The sequence below is a fragment of the Eulemur rufifrons genome, chromosome 16 (assembly GCF_041146395.1).
Source record: "Eulemur rufifrons isolate Redbay chromosome 16, OSU_ERuf_1, whole genome shotgun sequence".
Classification (NCBI taxonomy): domain Eukaryota; kingdom Metazoa; phylum Chordata; class Mammalia; order Primates; family Lemuridae; genus Eulemur; species Eulemur rufifrons.
In genome coordinates, this window is record NC_090998.1 from 24,287,063 (window position 1) to 24,312,964 (window position 25,902).

The 25,902-nt window shown below is 36.8% G+C and overlaps 1 protein-coding gene across 3 annotated transcripts in view; it reads right to left on the reverse strand.

Annotated features, from left to right (window-relative positions):
* ITPR2 (inositol 1,4,5-trisphosphate receptor type 2) overlaps nt 1–25,902 on the reverse strand; it is a 462,476-nt gene that overhangs the window by 255,174 nt on the left and 181,400 nt on the right. For all 3 annotated transcript variants that reach the window (XM_069490734.1, XM_069490735.1, XM_069490733.1), the window contains exons 23-30: nt 24,498–24,627; nt 22,441–22,498; nt 20,422–20,587; nt 19,213–19,386; nt 2,181–2,270; nt 1,934–2,059; nt 1,037–1,159; nt 201–401 (exon numbers count right to left, since the gene is read on the reverse strand). In XM_069490734.1, the coding sequence (XP_069346835.1) occupies nt 201–401; nt 1,037–1,159; nt 1,934–2,059; nt 2,181–2,270; nt 19,213–19,386; nt 20,422–20,587; nt 22,441–22,498; nt 24,498–24,627 (1,068 nt within the window). The remainder of the gene's footprint in view (nt 1–200; nt 402–1,036; nt 1,160–1,933; nt 2,060–2,180; nt 2,271–19,212; nt 19,387–20,421; nt 20,588–22,440; nt 22,499–24,497; nt 24,628–25,902) is intronic.

The following is a 25,902-nucleotide window of genomic DNA, read 5'->3' on the forward strand; positions in this document are numbered from 1 at the left end:
AGAAAAGTCAGCTCTTAGAAAATCATAAAACCAACTTAAGACACGTTGCTTCACTAGATTAAAGCAAAATGTATTTGTTCTTAAGTAGTCATGATTAAATTATTTTCCAAACCTATGTTGTTGGGGTTGTTTTCACTCTAAATTAACAGAAAATACATATTGTTTATGTGAAGCTGATAAAATGCAAACTGAGAACATACCTCTGTCATTACCATATCCTGGCATTTCTTCACATATTTGCCATCTGCTTTGACAATCGTTTGCAAAAACCTCAGGTACTCCACGTGGCGGCCATGTGTCTCGATGCAGTGCACAAAATGCTGCACAACTCTCTCACTAATTTCATTGCACAGATGGTAATTGTTCATGAAGATGTGCCGCATGGTTTCTGCTTCAAGGAGCTAAACACAGAAGAACGTGCCCTTGTAATTCTGACAAGATCCATTTTCTATTCTACAGTATTTAGACTAATTTCCCTGCTTGTGATCAGTTTTATACGAAGCCATAGTTAATTTTCTGTACAAGTCTTTTATGAAATGCAATGAGATCATTAACTACTAAAGGAAAACTGAGATAACAAAGGAATTTAGTTAAAGAAAGGAGCTTATTATCATAAAGTGCATGATGCTGGCAACAGTATTCTTGAGATTAATTTAAAATTCAAAGTTAGCTCTTCCCTCCCTCAAATCCACTCAAACACATTTTACAGACTAGGGCAAACTCCACCTTTGAGTTTTCAATATTTATCTTAGTCATGGTATTGTAGAATTAGTCCTTTGTTCTACCATATCTTTTTCCTGACATTAAACTATACACATATAAATGAAGTTATCATTTGCATGTACAATTCATGTAATTTTTCAAGTTTCTTTAAAAGTTTCCTTAATGGAAATATAAGATATTTGCTTTTAGGAAGAGAATCCCTACAAGGAAAAAATGAGATGATGAAAATTAATAAAATTATATTCATTAATGTTACTAAAACAAATCTGATGCACACTTAACTATAAATATTAGACGTCACTAAAATACTTACACCTGGAGTTAAGAACAAATTCAGATGTTTATGAAGAAGAACTTGATTCTGTGGATGTCCTCGACAGAAATTCTGTAGGAACGTATGGGCTAGATTCATTACTTCATTCATCTTTTCATCATTCTGTAAATTAAAGAGTAGCACGTGATGCAGAAAAACAAACACAGGAGAGTGAAGTGTTACCAAAAATATGTCTTTTCACCCATGAACTATTTTTCTCCCTGCCCCACTGTTTTTACTCCCCTTTCTGACTGTCCACCACGTTACTCATCTCTGCACAGAGCCACCTCTCCCTCCCCTGCCTTAACCCCCACCTCCCCGTGCTGCATTCCCCTCTCTGTCCCCTCATCTCACTCCTCCCCGCTCTCTGTTGTACCCTCCTGGCCCTCTACCTCTTCCTCTCCCAAAAATGCCCCCCCCCCACTTCCCAGTGTGTCTGTATATCTGGCTTTTTCTGTCTTTTTCCTTTTTTTCTTCCTTTCCCCCACCTTCTCCATCCCTCATTCTCATACTTCTTCCTTCCTGTTTCTCCCAGCATCTATTCCTTCCATTCCTTCTCTCCTGTTCTCACCCCTTTTCCTCCTGCTCTGCCCTCACTCCTTCCTCCTCTAGTGAAACAGGACACGATTAGGACAATGACAAAGACGTGAAGAGTGTGCAGGGATGAGAGGCAGTGGAGTGCCATGCTCTTTCCTACTGGAAGGCCGTGGTGTGGCTGTGCAGAAGTGAGCCTGTGTTTGTAGGAAATACGCAATGAAGGGCTCAGGGGTGATGGGGCATCAGGTGGGTGAATTATTCCCAAATAATTAAGGGAGAAAAAATTCTTGGTAATTTTGCTAAATATTTGAAATTGTATCAAAATTAAACGTTAAAGAAAAAAAATAACTAAGCACTAACCTTTTCATAGGGTATCTGCAGAAGATCCAACACGACCGAATGAGCCCCCATATTTTTCAGTAATCGTTGATGTTGATTCCGAGACTTTTTATTCTGCACACAGAGTTTACTTAGCCTGATCAAAATCTTTTAAAAGAAAAAGAAAAGCATTCAATATAACAAATAACAATATTAAATATGAAATATAAGCAAAAATTACTTGTCATGCAAATATAAATCTATATAAAAATATTTTATATCTGCTGACCTCCTTTACAATACGGTAGTTGTTGCTCTTATTGCTGTCGATCTGAGGTTTCTTTGTTCCATCCTGCACTGGACTTAGAATGTTTGACTCCTAAAATAAACAAAAATATGTATTTTTATGTCACTTGTAACTTTGTAATAAATTTATTTATATTGTAATAAATAACAAATATATTTTGTAATTATTTTATAATAAATTCACTATTCAACTTAAATGTTTCTTTTGTACTTTTTTATTGCATAAAAAGTGCCTTGGCTTGAATAAGCCATGCAAAGTACCAGTACCCAATAAGAACCAAATTGCAAGATAAATGGAATTACTAATAATTATGAGTTAAATTTTAAAAGTTATTACATGTATTAGTACATATCCTTATGAGATTATATGGATATATGTGTGTGTATGTATGTGTATACATATATATTTATATCTCATAGACACAGTATGGTTTTATATTGCCTACATGAGATGGAATAGTAAAAAATCCAGTGCATAAAAAACATAACTGTATCATCAGGAATGAATTATAAGAATAAAAAGAGTTCTGAGGGAGCAGATCATAGCAGATGAACACATCTCGGAGAAGGGAGGAAAGAACAACTTAACCCAAGGATTCTCTCTGCCAGGTTACCATGACATCCTTAAGAGTCACGAATTGGGACCAACCAAGCATGTACAGAACCACGAAAATGAAGAAAGAAAAATAAAACTCAAATTAAAAATAACATTTTAAATTACTAAATTAATAAAGCTTATTAAGAGGAACTGAAACACCAAAAATACTTAATCATAACAACCATTACCTATAGCATCACAATAAAAAGCAAATATAGAGATTGTACAGATTTTAAATATCAACTATTGGGGTCACCATGTGAACATAAAACACCAATTACAAACAATTCCATACAGACATTTATTAAGACTTAATACATATGGATCTAAAAGAAATACACAGAAGCCATGGTCCTTCTCACAGGAAAATTACAGTCTACCTAAGAAAACGGGGAAAAATATGAAAATAAAGATTTGAACTGAGCAGAATTCACTATTGAGAGAGAGAGAGAGAGAGAGAAAGGACAGCTACAGCTTTAGACAGCTTTATGAAACAGGTCAAGTTTAAGCCAAGGTCTTCAAAGATGAAAACCACCTAGTTAAGTATAAAGGAGGTGTGGATGGGCAGGGGCAACACTTGACAGGTGAAGAAGTCACCTTAGGCAAAGGTACTGCAACAAGAACGAGCATAACACCATGTAGAAAACAGCAAGAACTGACAGTACATGTTGCAAAAGTAGGGCAGTCAGGTAGAGTGGGGCCTGATGGCTTCCCTGATTTACAATAATACGCAAAATTGCACTTGGGATGAATGTCAAGTTCAACCAAAAACACCTTGAATTTTTTTTACTATAGTGATGGCGTTGGGCTTTCTCAGTTAGAGGAGATGCTAGTCTAAGCTCAGGAAAAAAGTAACAAAAATAATATGAGGCCAATTGGTATAACTTCATTTGTTCCAAGTTATTTTTCCTACTGTGCTCCAGACAAATCACAAAATAGAAAAAGAAAGAAAAAAATACTTTCCTTGCTAGTCAAACGATTCTGATGAAAGGCTTCACGCAGCAGATTGATTTGAGCCAGCACTTTTCCTCAGCCAGCTTTGCATTCCACTTTTGCTGCTCTCCCTGGCAAATACTGTCCTGAGGCCCCCAGTCTGAACTCCACTTAGCAGGTGACCTCCTCTCCCATTTTACTGAGTAGAGGGAAATCCCTCTACATGGCATTTCCTCTTTGCCATCTCAAAATTTCCAGTACCATCCACAAACCTGTCTACCTTTCCTCCTATGTCTCAGATGACAGAACTTACGATGCATCGATTTCGAAATTCCTTCTCCCTCGCCTCCCCTTCCTGCCCCATCCCTCCCTGCTTCATCACCATTTCTTGTCCATGAGCAGTTTCTACCCTCTACTTACTCTTTTATCTCTTCAAAAATATTGGTCAGCTTAAGGTAATCCAAGCACTTGCACATCCTGGGAAGGTGTCTTTCCTCTCAGATTACTGGCCCCACTAAATTTCTCAAAAGAATAATCTATACTACACTGTACAGAAATTGCTTTATGTGCCAATGACTCCTAATTACCAAAACTTTCTTCAGCGTTTGACTCTGTGGTTCACTACCATGGTCGTTAAGCCCCACTGTCTTTGTTTCATCGTGACATGATACTTTTACTTTTCAAGGTTACTATCTACCTTCCCGACCACCTAGCTCTTCACTCAATGGCACTGGAACTGCAAAAAGTAAGTTACAAATGATGAAAGTCTTCAGAATACTACTAAGTGAGATTCCAGGGCTGTCACCTAGCCATCTTAATGAATACTAGGACGGAAATGAAAGCGGTCCAACCTTCACGTGAACCAGGCAAATAAAAGAGAGAAAAGAATGTGAGATACTACCTGCAAGACACTAAGCGTTGAGTGAATCCTACAAAGGTACAGGAGAAAACGTTAAACTATATACGTAAGTGAAGCAGGTATAGAAGAAGAAACACAGCCCAAGTGGCCAAGACAAACAGAAACTTACTTAGATGAAAAGACACTGGAGGTCAAAGTGTGACACAAATAAGGTTTCTATTTGATAGTGGAAATAATTTATTGATAAGAAGTAGAAATTGGAAAAGCTAGAAATATAATAAGATTTCCTTTTTCTGATCACAAAGGTGGAGGCTGAAGTTTTAAAACAACCATTCCATTTTTTTCTATAAAAAAAGAAACACTAAAGAAAACCAAGTTTGTACCACAAACTGGGATTAAGATATTACTAAGTCTGAAGATTGACAAAGCTCCCTCAGTAGAAAGGAGATCTTTCTGATATATGTCAACTTTAAAGAAAGCTTTGGCAATGCTTTGGCAGTTATATTTAAGCCTGTTCTTCAAACAATAACCTAAAGAAAAAAACAAATGCTTTCTTTTAAGAAACGTAATCTTGGGCAAAATGTACTACATTACAAAAAGTTATGCTCTTTAGTTCAGCCCAGGGGAAGATACAGACAATGCTAAACTCTGTAAGTATGGGAATTATGGAGAATAATGATTTTAATTTAAAATTGCCAGCAGTCAACAAAGGCAATGACACTAGAGAATTGAATAAACAAGCCCTTTTAATTTCAGAAAATAATTCAATGTAATTAAATTGAACAAAAACCCATAGAACATCTGGATGATTCCAAAGCAGTGATCATAATTTAACAAATATGTAAACCATGTAACTACAGTTAGGTTTTATTTTCTTATTTTGATGCCAAAATGCTCTAAAGGTGTTGCACAAGTTTTCCTCCAGAAAGGGCAGAAATTGACTATATTTTTTATATTCTATGAAACTTTATTCCTAGGTGTGTGGCCAAATCTACAAAGCCCTGAATTTATTCTAATGACAAAATATCAGAAAAGTACAAAATGTAGAAGTGAAACTTATGCTAAGTACCAGAGCTGAATAGATGCAGGGGAAAAAAAAACAACACACATTGTTAACACTGAGAACAGTGCCATGCTTATAGTATCCTCCAAATGATCCTTTAGACAAGAGGGTTGAAGAATAAATACGGTGCTCCAAAAGTAGTTGCACTTTATTGTCACCGCTTCCTATCAGCTGGACAACCTGAATTTATTCTTTCTAATGGAATATGAGAAACAGCTAGTTAAATAATTTTACAGAAGCAGCTATATTTTTAATTGCATGGTATATACCATAAAACATTAGGTTCAGAAACAAGATAGCAAGAACAGTCCAGAAATTGGGTGGGCAGCAGGGTTCTAGGAAGAGACACAAAGAGTAAATACTGGTTCTAAATATAGCTTCCCCCCAATTTTTTTAAGAGACAAAGTCTCACTCTGTCATCTAGGCTGGAGTACAGTGGCACAATCATAGCTCACTGCAGCCTCAAACTCCTGGGCTCAGTCAATCCTCCTGCGTCAGCCTCCCACGTAACGTGGACTATAGGCATGTGCCACAATACCTGGCTAATTTCTCTTATTTTTCTGAGACAGCAATTCACTATATTGCTCAGTCTAGTCTCTAACTCCTGGCCTCAAGCAATCCTCCTGCCTCAGTCTCCCGAGGTACTGGGATTACAGGTGTGAGCCACCGTACATAGCCCCCAGTTTTTTTTTTACATCAGGCAAGGAAATTCTTTTACATCAATAACAAAAATGATATAAGAAAATAGTATTGTATAAACTGTATGATGACATAAATATTAGCACCAATTAATGGGGATCTGGCTCCTTAATTTAAGTAAGGGCAATCGTGCTTTTAAAAATAGAACTTCCCAAATCCTACCACGTAGAACTGCCTTCATCTGCAGCTGTGTGATTAAAATAGCTCAGTGCATGCCTTCTATTTATCCCCACCCCACTGAAGTCTAAGGAGGTCCTTCCTCAGCAAAGTTGTCGAGTCAGCCAGACTGCAAAGCCTTCTGCTCACCATCTGCATCCCTCGCCTTCTCTGGGTAACCACTCTTCAAGCCAGCCAGAGGCCTCATGTACCAACCACCCTCCCCCCAACTTCAGGTGCCAAATGCTTTCCTTCTCCCTTCCTCTCCTCCCTCCAAAACATGGGGGAATAAAAAAGATCCAATAACCAGTCTCTTATACTTTTTGGTCATTAAGATTATAATTTAGTTGAATCCCTTCAGAATAAATGTTACCTGCCTCAGATGACTGAATGATAACCCTCTGTGGGATGAGGAGGTATTTGTTTCTCCCTCCCATCTCATAGTAATATCATGTACTAGTCACTTAGGAAGTGACTTAGGAAGACATCACCCTAGATCTGTTTATCTGACCTTGCATGTAAAACTAATTTGAACCATCACAGTGTCACAGTTGACAGTTTCTGCCTCCCTGGGAGGCACTTAAGACTGCGTGAAGACTTGGGCCAAGATCCACAAGGGGCGGAAGACGCTGTGTGCTCCGTTACTGGCAGGTAACTTCCCTCCAGACTTTTCCTCAACTCAGGCCCAAATCCCTTCCTTTCTTGAGAATATATGCGTATTTCCTAACCTTACCCCAAACCCGTTTTCCTTTCTTTCTATTCCAAGACAAATACAATATTGATGTTTTCTAACTCACTTGATGTCATCTTATAATAGTTAGTACTTGATTGTGTTTAATCCGATGTCCTAGAAAACACCCTAAATCTCCTTTACTCTCTATATCTCTGATAAATAAGATGACAAAAAAGTGTATGTCACTCGGGTGCATCCTCTTTGCTTAGAGCGGTATTTAGGAAAAACTGGGAATATATCAATGATAGGTATGTCTGATGTAAATTAATAACTGCTTTCATAAAAACATAACAGGAACCCGTTATTATATAGCAATATAGCCCAGGAATTTTTTGATACAACTCCCAAGCAGCTAAAAACTTGCCAGTATTATATAAAACATAGAAAGGATGGGCAACCTTTTAGTCAATAGAGTGGCATATAATAACAAAATACTGTACAGGAAGTGAAAACAGTAATATAATAGAGCCCTTAAAAACTAGTATTTGGGTAAAAACCAAAAATTATTTTTCAGATTTATGTCATGTGAAAAGGGCTTATTGATTGATACTCATGTATAGCCATCACCTTCAGTGGCATTAGCTCAGACATAGAGGATATGGATATGTACAGTGATATAAACAAGTAAATTATATAATGAGGTCTGAGGCAAAAATAGAAACTGGAGACAAGAAGACAGATTCCATAAAAGGGAAATTCAAGAAAGCACTGTCCACAGTTAAGGAATAAAAGTTCGTCGTGCAATTCCCATAGTATCCCTCATTGTTTAGGTCAAGTAGCAAGATTCTGTCTAAAACACATGGACTCTTTCTGTACCAGGCCATGAGGGTTAGACATTCTACCAGTTACTGTTGTCAACAGTCAGTTCGCCAATCACAAGTTTTGCTGAAGAAACAAGTTTATGTAGGACTATTTTCCCACTGAGCAGAATCAAGTACTAACATTTAGGAAAGCAGAACTTTCTTTTCAAGATATCCTTCTAGAGGGATTTGCCTCCTCCCTCACTTCATCAAAGGAAAAACGATCAGAAGTGGCAGGCAAAGAATGGAAGATGGTTTTTGCTTTTAAAGAGTAAGGAGTCCCGTGGATGCAGAGAGACAGGAACACTCATACGTTGCTGGTGGGACTGCAAACTAGTGCAACCCCTGTGGAAAGCAATATGGAGATACCTTAAACAGATACAAGTAGACCTACCATTTGAGCCAGCAATCCCATTATTGGGCATCTACCCAAAAGACAGTCTATAAAAAAGACACCTGCACCCGAATGTTTATAGCAGCACAATTCACAATCGCAAAGATGTGGAAACAACCCAAATGCCCATCAATACATGAGTGGATTAGTAAAATGCGGTATATGTATACCATGGAGTATTACTCAGCTATAAGAAATAATGGTGATATAGAATCTCTTATGTTCTCCTGGAAAGAGCTGAAACCCATTCTACTAAATGAAGTATCCCAAGAATGGAAAAATAAGCACCACGTGTACTCACCAGCAAATTGGTTTCCCTGATCATCACCTAAGTGCACATTTGGGAATAACACCAATTGGGGGTCCAACAGATGTGGGGGATGGGGGGGGTGGGTATATACATACATAATGAGTATATAATGTGCCATGTGCACTGTCTAAGGAATGGACACGCTTAAAGCTCTGACTCAGAGGGGCTGGGGAGGCAAGGGCAATATACATATCCTAAACTTTTGTACCCCCATAATAAGCTGAAACAAAAAAAAAAGAAGAGTAAGGAGATGTGTAGGTAGCAGAATACCATCAGACAGGGAAAGTGTGCCTGGAGAGAAATAGAGCAAAACCCATGGAGGGAGGTGAAGAGAAGCAGGAAGAGAAGGAGGGAAGGGATTAATTCATAATGAATGAAGTATAATAATTAATCAATAGTAATTAATTAAGATAGATCTGCAAACTATAATTCAAACTCCTATTAAGAATGTTAATGCTAAGAAAGAGAACCAAAAACTCAACAATAGGATTGTATCATGCCCAATGAAATATAAACAATCAAGAAATCTTCTGAGAGGACTTATAAATAGGTATGTTTAAAACTATCCTAGAGATAGCGAAGAATAACATCCCTCACACCAGGTGGACCCCTCTGTGGTTGCCACGTGTCACGCAACAGTGTTCATGAAGACACCACGGCACCACTCACCATGTGTAGCTTTTATTGGGAAAGGGGAAACTACAAGCCAAGCATCAGCAATAGAAGAGAAGGCATCGGTCTCCATCCTACCATCACCCCACACAGAAGTGCTGGGTGCTCTGCTGGACAGCGTGGGTCTAGATTTCCAAGTAGCCACACCCCCAGCCCCACAGCAACCACTCATGGGGCAAGTTTGAGAGTCACCTTTTCAATGAAGGTACACACAAGCTGCTTCGGCACCAGGCAGTGCCTGTTGTTCATAAGAATCATTTAAAAACACTAGTCCCATGGCCTACAGAGGTTAGACTGCTTCTGCTGGGGGCAGAGGCCACAGGCCCCGTGAGCAGGCGGGTTAGTGTACGGCCTCTTGGAAGAGAGCGACACCCCATCCTGCAAGAACAGTCCCAGCCAGCTCCTTGTCCAGACAACCCAGAATGAGCCCCTAGGGACATTCTTCCATGAATTCTGTTCCTTACATCATACATTTGCTGAAAGAACAAAAGAAAATGTGAAGTAAAAACGGGCAGATATAAATCTAAAATGGGTAGATATGAAAAAGAACCAATTAGAAAACCTGAAAATGAGAAATACAGTCTTTGAAGTAAAAACTAGATAGACGGTTTAAACATCAGACCTTGGATCAGTGACAGTATAAGTAAAATTGTTTCAAAGAAGCTGGCAACCACATATAGGTGGGTAGATAGAGATAAATATAGATATACATACAAATATAGAAGGAAAATCACTGTAAGAATTAACCACCAAAATAAATAACATGAGTAGGAACTTCTCTTGGAAGCACCGCAATGCCCAAGTGACCTGCTTTTCAACCCTAAACAAAGGGCAATCCTGACTTAACCTACTAGGATATGGTTTCCTGAGTTAATCTCCCTTTCGTATATTTAGAAGTCAACACGTATTTGAAGGTGATTAGCAATTAGTAATTGCTCCCAATGCTACTGATAATGTCAACTTGTTATACTTTGTCTAGCCTTTAAGCTTTCACAAACGATGGTCCAGTCTTTTAAAGCCCTGGAAGACAAGTTTAATAAAGGAAAACACTATAATGTACAATAGATAATAAAGCTCATAGGCTCCAGGAATGCAATGGACTTACTAGGTGACCAAATCCATCCCATTCTCCTTATTTATAAGAAATCAACTACAGTAATGGGATAATTTTGGATCAGATGCTGAGAGTTGTTAGTGTTAATAAGCAGACTTTCAATTCACATTTATTGCCCACAGAGTATACAGAACTTACCACTGAGGAAAAAAAAAAAAAAAAACCCACACCCACACACACACACACTTTTATATTATTGGAGACATTTTTTTATTCCCAAAATGAAGAATCACATTAATGTTATCTGATCTTCTAATATGTAAGCAGGCACAAAGTTAGACCATTATGAGCTGTTTTATAACAATGCCAATGGCCCTGTGTTTAGAGCCTTTGTAAGATTTACTAAACAACAAAGGAGTATTGTTTGTATTGGCCTGCTAGAGTGCATGCTGCCTGCTACTGGCTGTTTCCATTGATACTGTGACATACTTCATCCTGTTTACAATACATTGCCACTATCCTTGGCTGCTGGTTCATTGCATAGCACAGATTACTGGGCTGTGTATAAATTAGTAACTTTGTAGTTTCTCACTTTTCCCCCTTATGTTAATCTATTATACATGTAGCATTCTCCTGGCTTCTCAATCCACCTATATGTATACATTTCTACTGTTACCTTACTAGTTCATGTTTTCATAAGCTTACACCTGAATTTATATAAGAGCCTCTTAACTGGTGCCCTACCTTAGCCTCTTCTTCTGAACCATTCTAGATTCTGCCAGATTAAATTTTCCAAGATAGTATACTCACCTCCCTACCCACAAATCTTCAAAGCCTTCCAATATCTATCTAGCCATTTCCAAATACAAATTGCTTATTCTTGTTGAATTTTGCTTCTCTTGCTATTATTCATGAATACATTAACTAACCAATTCCTCCCTACCCTTCAAAATAGGCCCATGCTTCACATCTGGAGTGAGACCTTCTGCGAGTCAGCAGGCCCATACTGACCTCCCCCTTTTCTGTACTACATAATTCACTATTTAATCAACTACTTTGTCACACTGTTTTATAAGTATTCATTCTGTGCGTTCATTCTTTGAGGGCAAGAGCTATACTAGAATATTAAATTTGATTCTAGATATCAAACTTTAAGAAAGGGAATGAAAAATTTGAGTGCATACAAAAGCAAGTGAGCATGATGGTAAACAGACTGATTTACACTTTAAACAGAGTTTGAAAGAAGGATTTTACTCTGGAGAAACAAGACAGTTAATCAAGTACAGGAGGTTCGGATATGGTCCACGTTGTCTCAAACATAGCATCAGTGAATAGACATCACAGGAACAAATAGATGAGCTTAAAATAAAGGACAGTGTCTATTGCTAAGAACTTTCAAATAGAATATGACAAAATAAAGTACAGAGAAACCTCTCCTCTATAACATTTAAAAACAGTGTATAAAATATTTAAAATATCTCTTTTTAGTAGGGAGGCCAGAAACCATGAAAATACATAAAAATTTTAGAGAAATAATCAAGCACTAGAATCACTGTTGACCCTGGGAGCTTCAGACCATGCCTCATAACCTGGATTCTGAGTTTTAATATGTCACTTACACACACACACACACACACACACACACACACAGAGTACAAGGGAAACAAAGCCTGGATGCCAAGACAGATGGAAGGTCTGAGCAGAGACCACAGCATAGAGCCAGGAATAACTAAAGGGGACACCCAAAATCATAAACCATAGAAAGATGTGGTCCATCTCTTTCAAAAGAAAAGAAAAATGGTACCTGCCTTGGCCTTGGTTTTGGTCAAAGAAAAAAATGTGGGAAAAGACTCTTAAGGCTGCAATATACAAAGATTTCACTCAAGATTTAGGATCAGAATTTCCAATAGTAAAGGGACCCCAAAAGTCCCAAGCCAAAAATTGTGTTTAATATGGTTACAGATGTAGTATCCCAAAGTGCCTAACAGAGTAAATGAAATCTCCTCTATATTAACTACAGGCCTCAGAGGAATTCCACATATAAAGTTGCAAATAAATGAAAGTTCATAACAACAACAATAACAACAAATCACTAAATACCTAAAGTAAACACATCTCAAAGATTTCTGCAAGAATAGCTAACTTAAAACTGCGAAGAGCCCTCCTATTACAAAGGTCTAGATCATAGATATAAACCTATTTTAAGTACATTTCTGGGCTTACAGAAAACAAAGGACAAGTCTCAGGGATCCTACTCTCAATTTTCTAAGGGAAAAAAACATAATGTGAAATGAGAGCAGAGAGCTACAAGCTACAAGGCCACAGGATAAATTTCCCTGAAGGCAAATGACAATACCAGCCCTGCAACCCAGAGACTAAGTAAGATCCCTGCAAGTGTCAAGTCTGGGGAGAAACTCCTGCCTTAAGACAGGTGTGCAGGGAAGGAGTGATGTGGTCTTAGTCTAGCAGCGCCCCCTGGTAACAGGTCAAGGCAATCACAAATACTGTAAGGAGGAAAACATCCCCTGTTTCAACCCTCAGGATTGAGGTCAAAAGATATGAGCTCAAAACCTGCACCAGAATGTTTATAGCAGCTTTATTCATAGTTGTGAAAAATTGGAAACAACAGAGATGTCCTGCAATAGGTGAGTGGATAAACTGTATTGCACATGCATACAATGGACTATTACTCAATAATAAAAAGAAATGCGCTATCAAGCTACAAAAAGGATATGAAAGAACTTTAAATGCACATTGCTAAGAGAAAGAAACCAGTCTGAAAAAGCCACATACTGCATGATTCCAACTATATGATATTCTGGAAAAGGCGCAACTCTATAGACTGTAAGAAATCAGTGGGGTTGTTTGATTTTTTCTTGTTGATTTGATTGAGTTCTTTATAGATTCTAATTATCAGTCCTTTATCAGATGTATAGCATGCAAATATTTTCTCCCATTCTGTAGGTTGTCTGTTCGCTCTAATGATTGTTTCCATGGCTGTGCAGAAGCTTTTTAACTTAATCAGGTCCCATTTATTTTTGTTGTTACGTAATTGCTTTGGTGGTCTTTTCCATAAATTCTTTGCCTAGGCCAATGTCTCTAAGAGTTTTTCCAACATTTTCTTCTAGAATTCTTATGGTTTTATGCCTTAAAAAGTGGGCAAAAGTCATGAACAGAAACCTTTCAAAAGAAGACAGACTAATGGCCAACAAACATATGGAAAAATGCTCAACATCTCTAATCATCAAGGAAATGGAAATCAAACCACAATGCGATAGCACTTAACTCCGGTGGCTGTTATCAAAAGTCCCCAAACAAATGTTGGGGTGGATCCACAGAGATAGGAACACTCATACACTGCTGGTGGGACTGCAAACTAGTACAACCTCTGTGGAAAGTAATATGGAGAGCCTTGAAAGAGCTACAAGAACTACCATCTGATCCACCAATCGCACTACTGGGTATCTACACAAAGGAAAAAAGGACATTCTCTAAAAAAAGACACCTGCACTCAAACGTTTATAGCAGCATAATTCACAATTGCAAAGATGTGGAAACAACCCAAGTGCCCATCAATCCATGAGTGGATTAATAAAATGTGGTATATGTATGCCATGGAGTACTACTCAGCCACAAAAAATATGGTGAACTAACACCTCTTATATTAACCTGGATGGAACTGGAGACCATTCTTCCAAGTGAAGTATCACAAGAATGGAAAAACAAACACCACGTGTACTCAGCATTAAATTGGAATTAATCAATCAACACTTATGTGCACATATGTAAATAACATGCATCAGAAATCAAGCAGGTGGGAGGAGGGGATGGGTAAATGCACACCTAACAGGTACAATACACACTATCTGGGGGATGGGTACACTTTGACTCAAACAGTACAAAAGCAAGATCTGGCAAGATTTAGCTAGAGAAAAGAAGTGAGACAAAAGTAAACCATATGAAGAATGAAAAAGGGGTATGAAGCTACAGTTACAGCAGAAACTAAAAAGATGGTAAAAGAGTATGAACAAATGTATGCCAATAAATTTGAAAATTTATATGGCTAGAAAAATGTATAAAAAATTTACTCAAAATAAAAAATTTGAATGAATTTAATAACCATCAAAAAAATTGAATTGGTAGTTAAAAAGCTTCCCTCAAGGTAAATACAATGCCCAGGCAGTTTTACAGAAAGATTTTTATCAAACATTCATAGAACAGATAATTCCAATCTTACACACAAAAAAAGAGGACTCTACAATTCATTTTATGGGACTGGTCTTACCTTGATACCAATTTTCCTTCAAGAAAAGAAAATTAGATGAAAATCTCACTGACAATATAGATGTAAAATTCTACACGAAGTATTAGTAGACTGAATCTAGCAATGTAAAAAATAATCACCAAGATTTTTTTTATTCTAAAATGAAAGGTTACTATAGTTCAAGCTCTATTTAAGAATTATGTAATTAAAGTGAACAGATTAAAGAAAAATAATGTAATCTCGGTGAATGCATAAATTATATACCATTAAAGTCAATAACTATTGTTGGTAAAAAAATTAGCAAACTAGGAATAAAAGGGAATTTCCTCCTTGATAAAGAGTATCTATAAAAAATGTACAGTAAACATTATGTTCAATAGAGAAATATTAAAACCATTCCCTTTAAAATCAGAAACGAGACAAGGATGACCATTATCACTTCTATTTAACATTGCACTAAGAGCTTCTACCAACACAATAAAGCAAGAAAAACAGGAAAAAAGATTATGTTCAAGTTTGAATTTATAGCATCACCATGACTTGAAGTAAAAAAACCTTATTAGGTGCACATGAATTGGTAGTACCTAACTACCTGCCTGTACAGAATTTAGCTTTATCTAAACTGTAAGAGAAGTAAAATGGCAAATAAACATATGAAAAAATGTTCACATTACATCAACCTCAGAAGTAATCCAGCAAAATGAAAATTACAACAGAGATGATATATGAAATATACCCAATTATCAAAAATGGAAAAGTGAGAACAACAATTATAAAGATGCGGGAGATAGGGGAACTCCCATACATCGGTGCAGAAAAAACAATTGGCATTATCTGGTAAAGGTGAACATTCTACATGTTTTACTCCTGAAGAATCTCTTGAACATGTGCACAGTAGCATTGCTTTTAGTAGCAAATTTTCTTTTAAAACATCAAAACTGGAAAGAACCTAAATGTCTATCAACAGTTAACTAGATAAACACATGTATAAATGTAATAATATATATTAGAGAAAATGAATCAGTTGCAGCTGTACAACAAGGATGAATGACAAAACATATCTACAATAGACTAAATTTCATATATTTCTTATATTTTAGAAATACAGACATTTGGTAAAACCATTAAGCAAGGAAATTATTAACATAAATTCATGATAGTGGTTTCCCCTGGGAGGGAGCACATGAACGTCTTACTGGTAATATTCCATTTCTTAAGCTATACATTAATTTCAATAGAATATGCTACCTCAGGTGGTACTGAATTTCCCATCACAGATCTCATGCATGTGAGACATTTAGAGAGACAGAATATAAATATCACATAAGAAATTGGAATTGATTACCCCACACGTATTTAACTCTGAGATTTTATAATTCTATATCCACCATAATAAATGAAACAATGTGTTTCACATAAAAACAAATAATTATAACAAACAGTAATTGAATACAGACTTTGGAAGATCCTGTTGTTTGCTAACCAACATCCTTTCTTATTCTTCCTTGACAGCAGATTGCAATTTTGTTCTGCCATCTATCCTTCTTCTCTCATGTAACTCAGGGTGGGTATCCTAGCCTGAGGGACATCTTTTATTTAATCTAAACTAATCCTGTAGTACATTAGTGTGGAGGTAAACATGTGATCCTGTTTTGGCCAAGGAGACATGAGGTAGAGTCTACTGAAGGACACCTGGGAAAGGTTTCCTTGCTCCTACACAAAAGACCCAGAAATAGATATTCTTTCTTGGTGGTGTCATGCACGGATGCTGCTGCCACGATGCAACCATGAGAAGGATCAGCCTCAAAACTAAGCCCATTGATCCATGATGACAACACCGAGACAATGAATGAAAGCTGGAGCCCCTTACTTCCTGACTTGTTGGTAAATATTAATAATATGTCACCTTATTGTTTATATTTTCATATTGTTTATATTTTCCCACCAAAGCCATATCAACTGACACACTTAACCACGTAGACAGCATTTGCTCATTTAATCCTTACAGCAGTTCAATGAGTTATGTACCATTATTATGTCCATTTTATAGATGATGAAACTTAGGAGAATGAAAGAAAGTTACTCAAAGTTACACATACACTGGGTGGCAAATTCTGGGGTGTCTGATACCAAAACCCATGCTGTTAACCACCTATGCTGCATATTATTAACTGACATTCAGCGTCCATTCCCACGCCTTCAGGCCCCCCTGTATCAAAGAGCTGGTTTCCCAAATTCACCTGCAGCTAAATTTCTAAATTTGGTTTAGCTTCTGTCAATGAGAAGAACTCATGTAGAACCTGGAAGATAGAAGGAAGTAAAGGGTCTCTTCCTGTGACCAGGAGAGCCAAAAAGAACATGTCAGTAGATACGAGAGCTTCTGGTGAGCCCCACGTTGCATCATCTTGTCATATGCTTGCAAAGTGTGAATGGCAGCAGCAGTGGCGGCAGCCAAAGCAGCTTCTTGACCCCTGAATTGTCGCTATGAAGGTTTGACCTTGAAATCAGTAGTCCAGACGCAACCTCCAAACTGTACTCCTTCAGACTTACCAAAAATTTAACTCCTTGCATTAAATCATGTCCCTCTTAGAAGCACCTAAAATTACTAACATTTCCTGAGCTGATAAATCCTGAACTCCATAAAAAAGTAAACAAATACCATTTTGATTGACTTATATTCTTCTAACACCCCTAGACAAATAGTTCTTGTAATGCAGCTTTATCTTTAGGCTGCATTACAAGAAGTATTTGTAATGAAGCTTTATCTTTAGAATATCCTCAGTCAAACCACTTGTTCATCTTCTTTCTTAAACCAAGACAAACTGCTTACTAAACTTCTAAGCGAATAGCATGAATGTACACTACGATAGAGGCTCTTTCTCAGACCTTCCCTCAGGGAGTGGAGACTTAAAACTGTAGACCACTGATTAACATCCTTCATGGAACATCTCTCCTATCTCCTTAGATGATATTTTTTTGCAAACTTTTACCAAGAGCATAATGCATTCTCCGAAGGTTTAGGGCTGTTCTATATTTCCAAAAATGTAGACTTTTTTGAAAGAGGAGGAAACATATTGTTTCTCTAGAATATGTACAAAATAGGTATTTTCAAAAGGAAGAAGTATTCTAACTCATGAAAGCATAATACATCCCTTAACATAATTAAACACCATATCAGAAAGTGCAATTTCTCATTAAAGAACTGGATCTTATCACCAAAAAGACCTGAGTTCAAATCTCAGTTGAGTCACATAGAGCAGAGCTGACTGGCATTGAGGAAGTCCTTGAGTTCTCTGAACTTCAGTTCATTCATCCTTAGAAATGTGATGTTTATAACTATCTCCAAAGTTTGTTGTAACATTTAAAAAAAGATTCCATAGGTGAAAATGTCTACTATGAGACATGGTATACAACAAGTACTAAATAAATGTTAAGTTTTCTCTCATTTCTTAAATATGTTATGGAACAACTCTATTTTCTTCAAAAAACTGGTGATAAATTTCCATGAAGTAGAAATTCTACATTCCACTACCACATTATAAAATCACAGGGAAAGTTTCTAAAAGATTAAGTCAAAAATTTCATACAGAAAAGTCACAGTTTATCCTGAGACAAGTAAGAAGCAGTAGCCCACCAGGACAACTTCCCCTTGAAACTTTTCAGTATTTTGATCACTCTAATCATCCCCTGATCTGCCATCACTCTTCACTCTACAATATTTTGGCTACTCCAGCAAACACAAAGCTTGGATAGGGAAACTCATATAAATAGTCTACATTGCTGCAAATCAAAAAACAACTAAACAAAACACTGGACAGGCATTTCAGAACCTTTATGCATTATCCATAGATATTGGTACAAATCTTTTATCTAAGCATTACCACTAAAATGCTATTTAAATTTTTTTAAATGGTCATATATATTTAGTGAAATGTGAAAACATCAACTATTATAATTAAGCCACTAAAACTGAAACCAATACAACAGAAGACAAGATCACCACCTCAAGATTTTTGGTATTTTCATGTTGACAATAAAGCACATTGCCTTTCCCTTTAGATATATTTATATATGACATAACGATAGGCCATAATGATAGGGAGGATTTACAGGCTGGCAAAAAGTAGCCACAATGAAAGGTGATAAAAATTCACCCCTTTCCGCAGGTCTCAGCTTAGGGTCCATTCCTTTCTTCTCCCACTACTCCCTCCTACGGTCCTGATTCCTGGATTATAGGATTTACAACAGAAATGAGAAAGAGTGAAAAACTAGACAGACAAGGTAAGAAATGGTAGCAATTGACCAGAATTAACCTAAGTGCAGGTGATGGAGTTAATTGACTTGGCAAAGGAAAATGTTATGCTCTGTTGCTCAGAACAAAATTTTCTTCATGAATAATTCTGATTGCAGAGCACATGGTTACATATCTGACTTAAAAGATATCATTTGGATTATTTAGAAATAGATCTTGCAAACAAACCTCAATTGGCTCTTCACCACCTTTTACTTGATTTTCACCCATTTCTCCATTCTCATAGCTGCTGCTCTTCTCGACCCATAACTCAGACTTTTCTACAGTCAGTCGGAGCTGGTCCAGATCTGCCTTGATCTGCTTGTAGTTATCTACGTCTTGATTGGACACCAGTAGTTGCACCTGAAAGCAGAAGAATTTCAACCCTTAACTTATTATGAAACTTCCTTTATTCCTATTTCCTTTATGTTGAAAATCCCTAGTCTTTAAATGTATGTATCTCCTAAAGTTCAATATTTTTAGAATATTTATGAATACCTTAGATGTGTATTGACCATAAAAACTTACCTGTAAGTATCTGTGAACTCTAACTAATATATTCACATGTCATTTAAAAAAACAATTTTTTAAAGTAAGCCCTAGCACAACTTTTCAAAGTTATAAGGAGTAATTTAAGATAAAACATACCCTAACTTTAATTTCACTGCTGAAGTTAATTTTCTTGAGACTCTCTCTGACCGAAAAGAGGTAGAAACATAAAAATAAGTAGAAGAAAATATTGATAAATACAATCTAAACCTCATGATATACATTAGTATTTTATTGTAATTTATATGTATTATATGGTATATATATACATACATAATTATATGTATTTATATGACTATCCTTTTAATTATTTAATATTCTTTAACATATTCCTGCAAAACTTCCTAATAAAGATCAATGCCCTATTAAATAAAATAAATATTATTGAAATACATATAAGCACTTAGGTATTATTGATCAATAATCTCAAGAATGATGTCTTATTCAAAGATCACAAAGACTAGAACTATCACAGTTTCTTTCTTTTGGATTTATACATTTTTCAATAGCAAAATAATCAGCTCTTTCAGGGTTGCTGCTTGTCCCACCCAAATTTATCAGTAAAATTTGGGGTCAAAATAAGAGCTGTGGCAACAATATGTTATTATCCCCCAGTGCCTTCTTAAATCTTTGTGCCTGTCATTTGCATTAAAGATATTAACTGAAAATCACTTTTGGGGAACTCCTTCTAAAATAGATCATGTCTAGGCCACGTCTATCTTTAAAAATAGAAAGTCTCCCCAGGAAAAGCCACACAGTCTCATTAACTGCAACCATGAAATCAGGTTGGATGTTAAAAACATTTTCAGGGCTTCTGCTATGGGACCATTGAGGGCTACTCAGTCTTACCTGCTTAAATGCCTGTAAAACTTCCGCTCTCTGGCTGAAGTGCTTGAACAGTAGCTGTAGAGCTCCCGAGAGCAAAGGCGGGTAGTCATGCATGATCAGATGAATGAGGACCCGTAAAAACGTCCTGCCTCCTTCATCATCCAGTTGAACTGGGTTTTTTTCCTTTCTGTAAAACCAAAAATAATTCTAAAGTGACCCATATTTATATAACATCTACACTTAAGTGATTGAAATTGTGTCTATGTTCTCAGTTATATATTTGTTTTCTCAAACTAGGAACTCAAAAGGAAGAAACTTTACTTTTCTTCCCCCCTCATGTAACTGATAAGGAAATAATCACAGAGAAAAACTTGTGTTTGCCCATGAAAGCAGGGGTGACCAATCTAGTTTATCCAAGACTGAGAGAGTTCCCGGGCAAATTGGGATGAGTGAGTCACCTAGGCATAAACAAAAGACAGGCATCTGAATCAATCCAAAAGCATTTATTTAGGAGACATCCTAGGTTGGATGTACACGGACTGATTTTCCCCAGAGCCCTGGAGACCCCTACATGCCAGCAGGGAGGGGCAGGAACCATCGCCAGAGCAGCCACGTGTGTGTGGTGTAATTGACTCTGAATAAGATCTCACTGGATAAAAGGTCCATCTATTTTAATGTGAAATCATAACTGGTTCACTCTTCTCAGGAAAAATAAAATATGTCCATAGGAAAAGATAACAACAAAAACCGGTACAACAATATACACGCAAAGCTAAACAGATATTTGCTGAAAATTAAAATCCTTTCGATTCCCTTAATTCTCAATTCCGGTCTTTCTAACAACAACAAATGCAACAAAAAGTTGAGTACAGCAGTCCCCTCTTATCCGCAAATTCGCTTTCTGTAGTTGCAGTTTCTCAAGGTCAACTGTGGTCCAAAATATTAAATAGGAAATTCCAGAAATAAACAATTCATAAGTTTAAATTGTGTGCCATCCCACTCCATCCCACCCAGGACACAAATCATCCCTTTGTCCAGCGTATCCACACTGTCTATGCTCCCTGCACATGAGTCACATAGGAGTCAGTCCTCTCGGTTATCAGATGGACTATCTCCTTATCTCAGTGCTTGTGTTGGTAACCCTTATTTCACCTAGTAATGGCCCCAAGGCACAAGGAAGGTGATGCTGGCATGTTGTTACAACTGTTTTACTTTATTATTAGCTATTGCTGTTAATCTCTTAATGTGCCTAATTTATAAATTAAACTTTATCATAGTTATGTACATACACGAAAATAGATAGTGTAGATATAGGGCTTCGTACTATCCAGGGCTTCAGGCATCCACTGGGGGTCTTGCAACATATCTACTATACATAAGGGGGGACCACTGTAAACACTTTTTTAGATTCTCATGTTAAGTCTATAATAAAAACGAACACTAGAAACTAATAATTTGTAGCTTAGGCATTTTACTTTTTTCTTTTCTGATTGCTATTTTCTGAAAAAGAAACCACTTGAAAACAATAAATGGCAGAGTTCCTGATAGCAAAGGAGGGTAGTCAGACCAAAGGTATTTTGTTTTCCTTAATTATGGATATTTCCAATTGGCAGAAAATAGCTTTATTTCTCACATATAAAGTTAATGATAACATTAAAGAAATTACTTTCTGGCCTCAAATATCTAGGATTCAAGGAAGCAATGTTTTACAAGATGCAGTGATATTTATACCAGGGGAGTTAAAGGGCATTCCTGGACCGTCATTATTTGAAGAAAGAAAAGCAGAGAAATCAGGGAAAAGTTCAATACACTGATCTCAGTTCTCTTTTCCCTTTTTTTACCTGACCTAAAGAAAACCTTTGCTTTCTCCTCTAGAGTAAATTAGCAGTTCCATTTCTGGCAGAAATTATGTTAGCCACAATAGAGGGTCTAAAAATAAATAGATAAAGGGAAATGAGTAATAACAAAGTATCAATGAAATTCTAAGTAAAATCTTATTCCACAAGCAAGATAAAGAAAGATACATAAATGTTACTATACCTTCCAGCAAACATAGTTTCTGCCTGTGCTGCAATTTCATCTATATCAGGAACAATAGCTAAAAAGACAAATGGTAAAATCTATTCTTTACCTTATTTTAATTAGGAGCCACAATATTCATATTTTTGTCTTAATTCCTTGACTATTAACAGTTAAAAAAATCGCAACATAGTTCCACTTAGACAGCAATGTATATTTTTAAGTGTAAACTATGTTTTAAACTAATGTATTGCTGTAGTCAAAGATATATTTAAAAATTCAGAAAGCGCCATTTAAAAAGTGCCTCTTATCTGTATAAGTGTATGTATATATACATTAAATTATACATATAATTTAAATGGGTGACAACATGGAAAAATAGTTTTTTAGAGAATCAAAATAAACATACAGTCAGCCTTGTTGCTAAATGCAGTTTCCAAACAACATTGTCTTTTTACCTAATTTTAATATGACTAAAACTCCATCCCTTTTCCTTGTGGGACAGGGTGTTTTTTCTATGTAAACCAATCATGATTCCTTATTGTCCCCCACCACTAATATTTTAAAGACACCTTTCTTAAGATAACATGTTTAAATGATAAATGTACTATTTATTTCTCATCTCCATAGCATAAAAAGAAAACAGGGCAAGACATAAAAAGGGGAAAACAGTTTTCCCTAGAAAGCTATCCTTTACAGATACAAACAATGAAAAGAGAGCAGGTAAACCAGAGACAAAGTGTTTTCTGGGGTGCCCCTAGACTTTCCCTCAGCTACTTTACTGACACTTAAAGCTCATGTTTCCAGAAGTCTGGCTTCTGGGAGCCAATAATTTTTATGCTACCGTCAACGCAACCCGCCAGCAAGACTTTCTGGTTCTGCCATATCATTCCTGGAAATAGCCCTTTGGGGTTCTACACTTCTGGGAAGCAGAAAAACAACACTGTTGCAAATGTGCCAAAAGTGACTTCTCGCTTAGGCAAGCTGAACTCCATCTCCAGAGGCACGCTGCCTTCTGGATGGTACTAAGGATTCAGACAGCAGGACATTTGGTCTAGCAACCATTTTAACTACACACTCACAATCACTGCGTCATTCTTAATTGATTGACAGACAAAGAAGAGGAGAGTTCCTAAAGTTGTCACAGTGGTTGTGATTAGAAGAAAGTTTCACATGGGTATAGAAATCCTATCCTTAGAAAAAGAATTCTGTTCACTGGCTAAATTTTGAACAAGATGAAGTTTCCAGCCTGCCATGACCAGACTGACTTATCCAGAAAAGTGGTAATTTAATATTTTTTTGGTTTTCCAAAAGTCCTTTCTATAGTCACAATATTTTTATAATCATTTGTGTGCTCTTTTGTTGTTATGCTCCAACACTCTGAGATAGAGAGACTGGCTTCATTCTCATACTGTTTAAATGTGAAAATTAAAATATAGTTCTAGTTTATAACCATACAAAGTAAAACATACACACACACACACACACACACACACACATACACACACACAATGAAACCAACAACACATATAGGCCTCTGGGGAATGCCATGTCTTAATTCTTGGATCGGGTGATGGCTTCCCTACAAAACACTTTTCCTTCTGACAACTGCATTTCACACACTGCTCTTTGATTCAGGCAGAAAAATTTCTCCTGAGTTTTCACCAAAATGGCACAATGCTTAAAAGATTTAGACTCTGGAGTTGGAGAGACCTCAGAGGGAATCCCTGTTCCTCTACTTGCTCGGAACTAATGGTCTAATGACCATTAGCAAGTAACTTAACTCCTCTGACCTTGGTTTTCTCATCTGTAAAATGGCACAATAAACAGTATCTCAACCTAATAGAGTTGTGAAGATTACAAAGAAAAAGGCATTCATAGGACTTGGCACCAAACAACAGCAAACATCCTCCCCACCATTCTAGGGGAGTTATTTAATGCTCTGTCTCAGTTCTTTCACATCTTTAGTAGAGATTATGTCTCCATTTTTGTCTCATAAAAGTATGATTATGTTTTAAAATATGAAAGGTACTTTCAAATTCTCAGAAAAACAAAATAGAAAGAGTAAATATTATCACCTGATGGTAGTAAAGTATCTGGAGAGCCGTTGGCAGACGTCTCAGCATTGTCGTTGTCCTCGCCAAACTCCTTCTTATATATTGATAGCATGTATGAGATCCTATAATCTAGCCTGACACTCAGGATAAACTATAAGAAACATTAAAAACAACATAATTTTCTTCAATTAGCACAGTTTTTTAAAAGGCAATTTGTTACACATGACACCAAGAACAATATAACTATCAACATTTCAAATGAACTAGTTAGAAACTTTATTTGTAAACCCTGACACTTCAGTTGCCTATATGTTTATCAGCCTTATGACTAAGGAAAGGGATGCATTTCCATCAGCCAATGTCAGTAAAATCTCAAAGCAAGTTTTGTAAAGAAAATTTGACTCCCTGTGATTGCTCTCTGATTATTCCAGGTAGAGGTATCATATGGGGTTTGCAGGTAGAGACAATGATGATGGAATTTCACTAAGCGCTTTGCAGAGCTGCCATTGGCTCTGGGAGGAGACTGATGGAGCTGTGACCCTCATTCTTACACAGAAAGGTCAAGAAATCTCACTCCAGCTATATCATGATCAGTCCTGGAGCCAGGCTCTAAGGGGACAGCTGAAATAATAACAACTATATACCACACATTTTCCTCATCAGTGTTTGTGTTCCCTTAGGTTTGTGGTCTTGTCGTTGTAATCATCAACTGATACATGGACATAAACTAAAGAGCCAATACTCTGCTAGGCGCCACAAGGAATACAAACACTTCAAGCCCACTGCCCTCAAGAAGCTGATAATTGAGATGGGAAACAAAATACAGCATTGTTAACATAATTAGGAAATTACTGAGGGCTAAATCATGTGTTCTAAATTTAAAGGAGATGAGAGGAGGAAAAATCAGGATGTGGTACAGATCAGAGGCGTGGTTTTTACATCACTACCTTCCACCCCAGTTTGCCTAAGAGAGCCCCAGTTTAGCCTTTTGTCTCAGCATAATTACGAACGGAGCTGCCTACATTCTCAAACGACTCTCATTTGACAGTAAGCAATACGGTCACCCTAGTTTTAGGGAAACTGGCATTAGGTGGCATCTAAAATGCTTATTAACTTTTCATTGAAGATGAGGAAACATAAAGTTGTATTCCATAAATATAACCAAAATAAAAACTTTTACTCTCTAATATGCCCAATTATGAGAAACAAATGGGAAGTAGATGGAAAGGAGGAAAGGGAAGGATAAAAACTAGGGCAGAGAAAGAGTTGGGAGAGGGCCAGAGAGAAAGAGAGAGAGAAATCAAAAGAGAGACTGAAAGAGAAACACAAAGTGATGGGAATAAGAGAAGAAGACCCAGAAAGAGAAGAGCTGGCAGCAAGCAGAAGACCTGCCAAGAAGTGTGGCTACAAAGAAATTCTTGAAGAG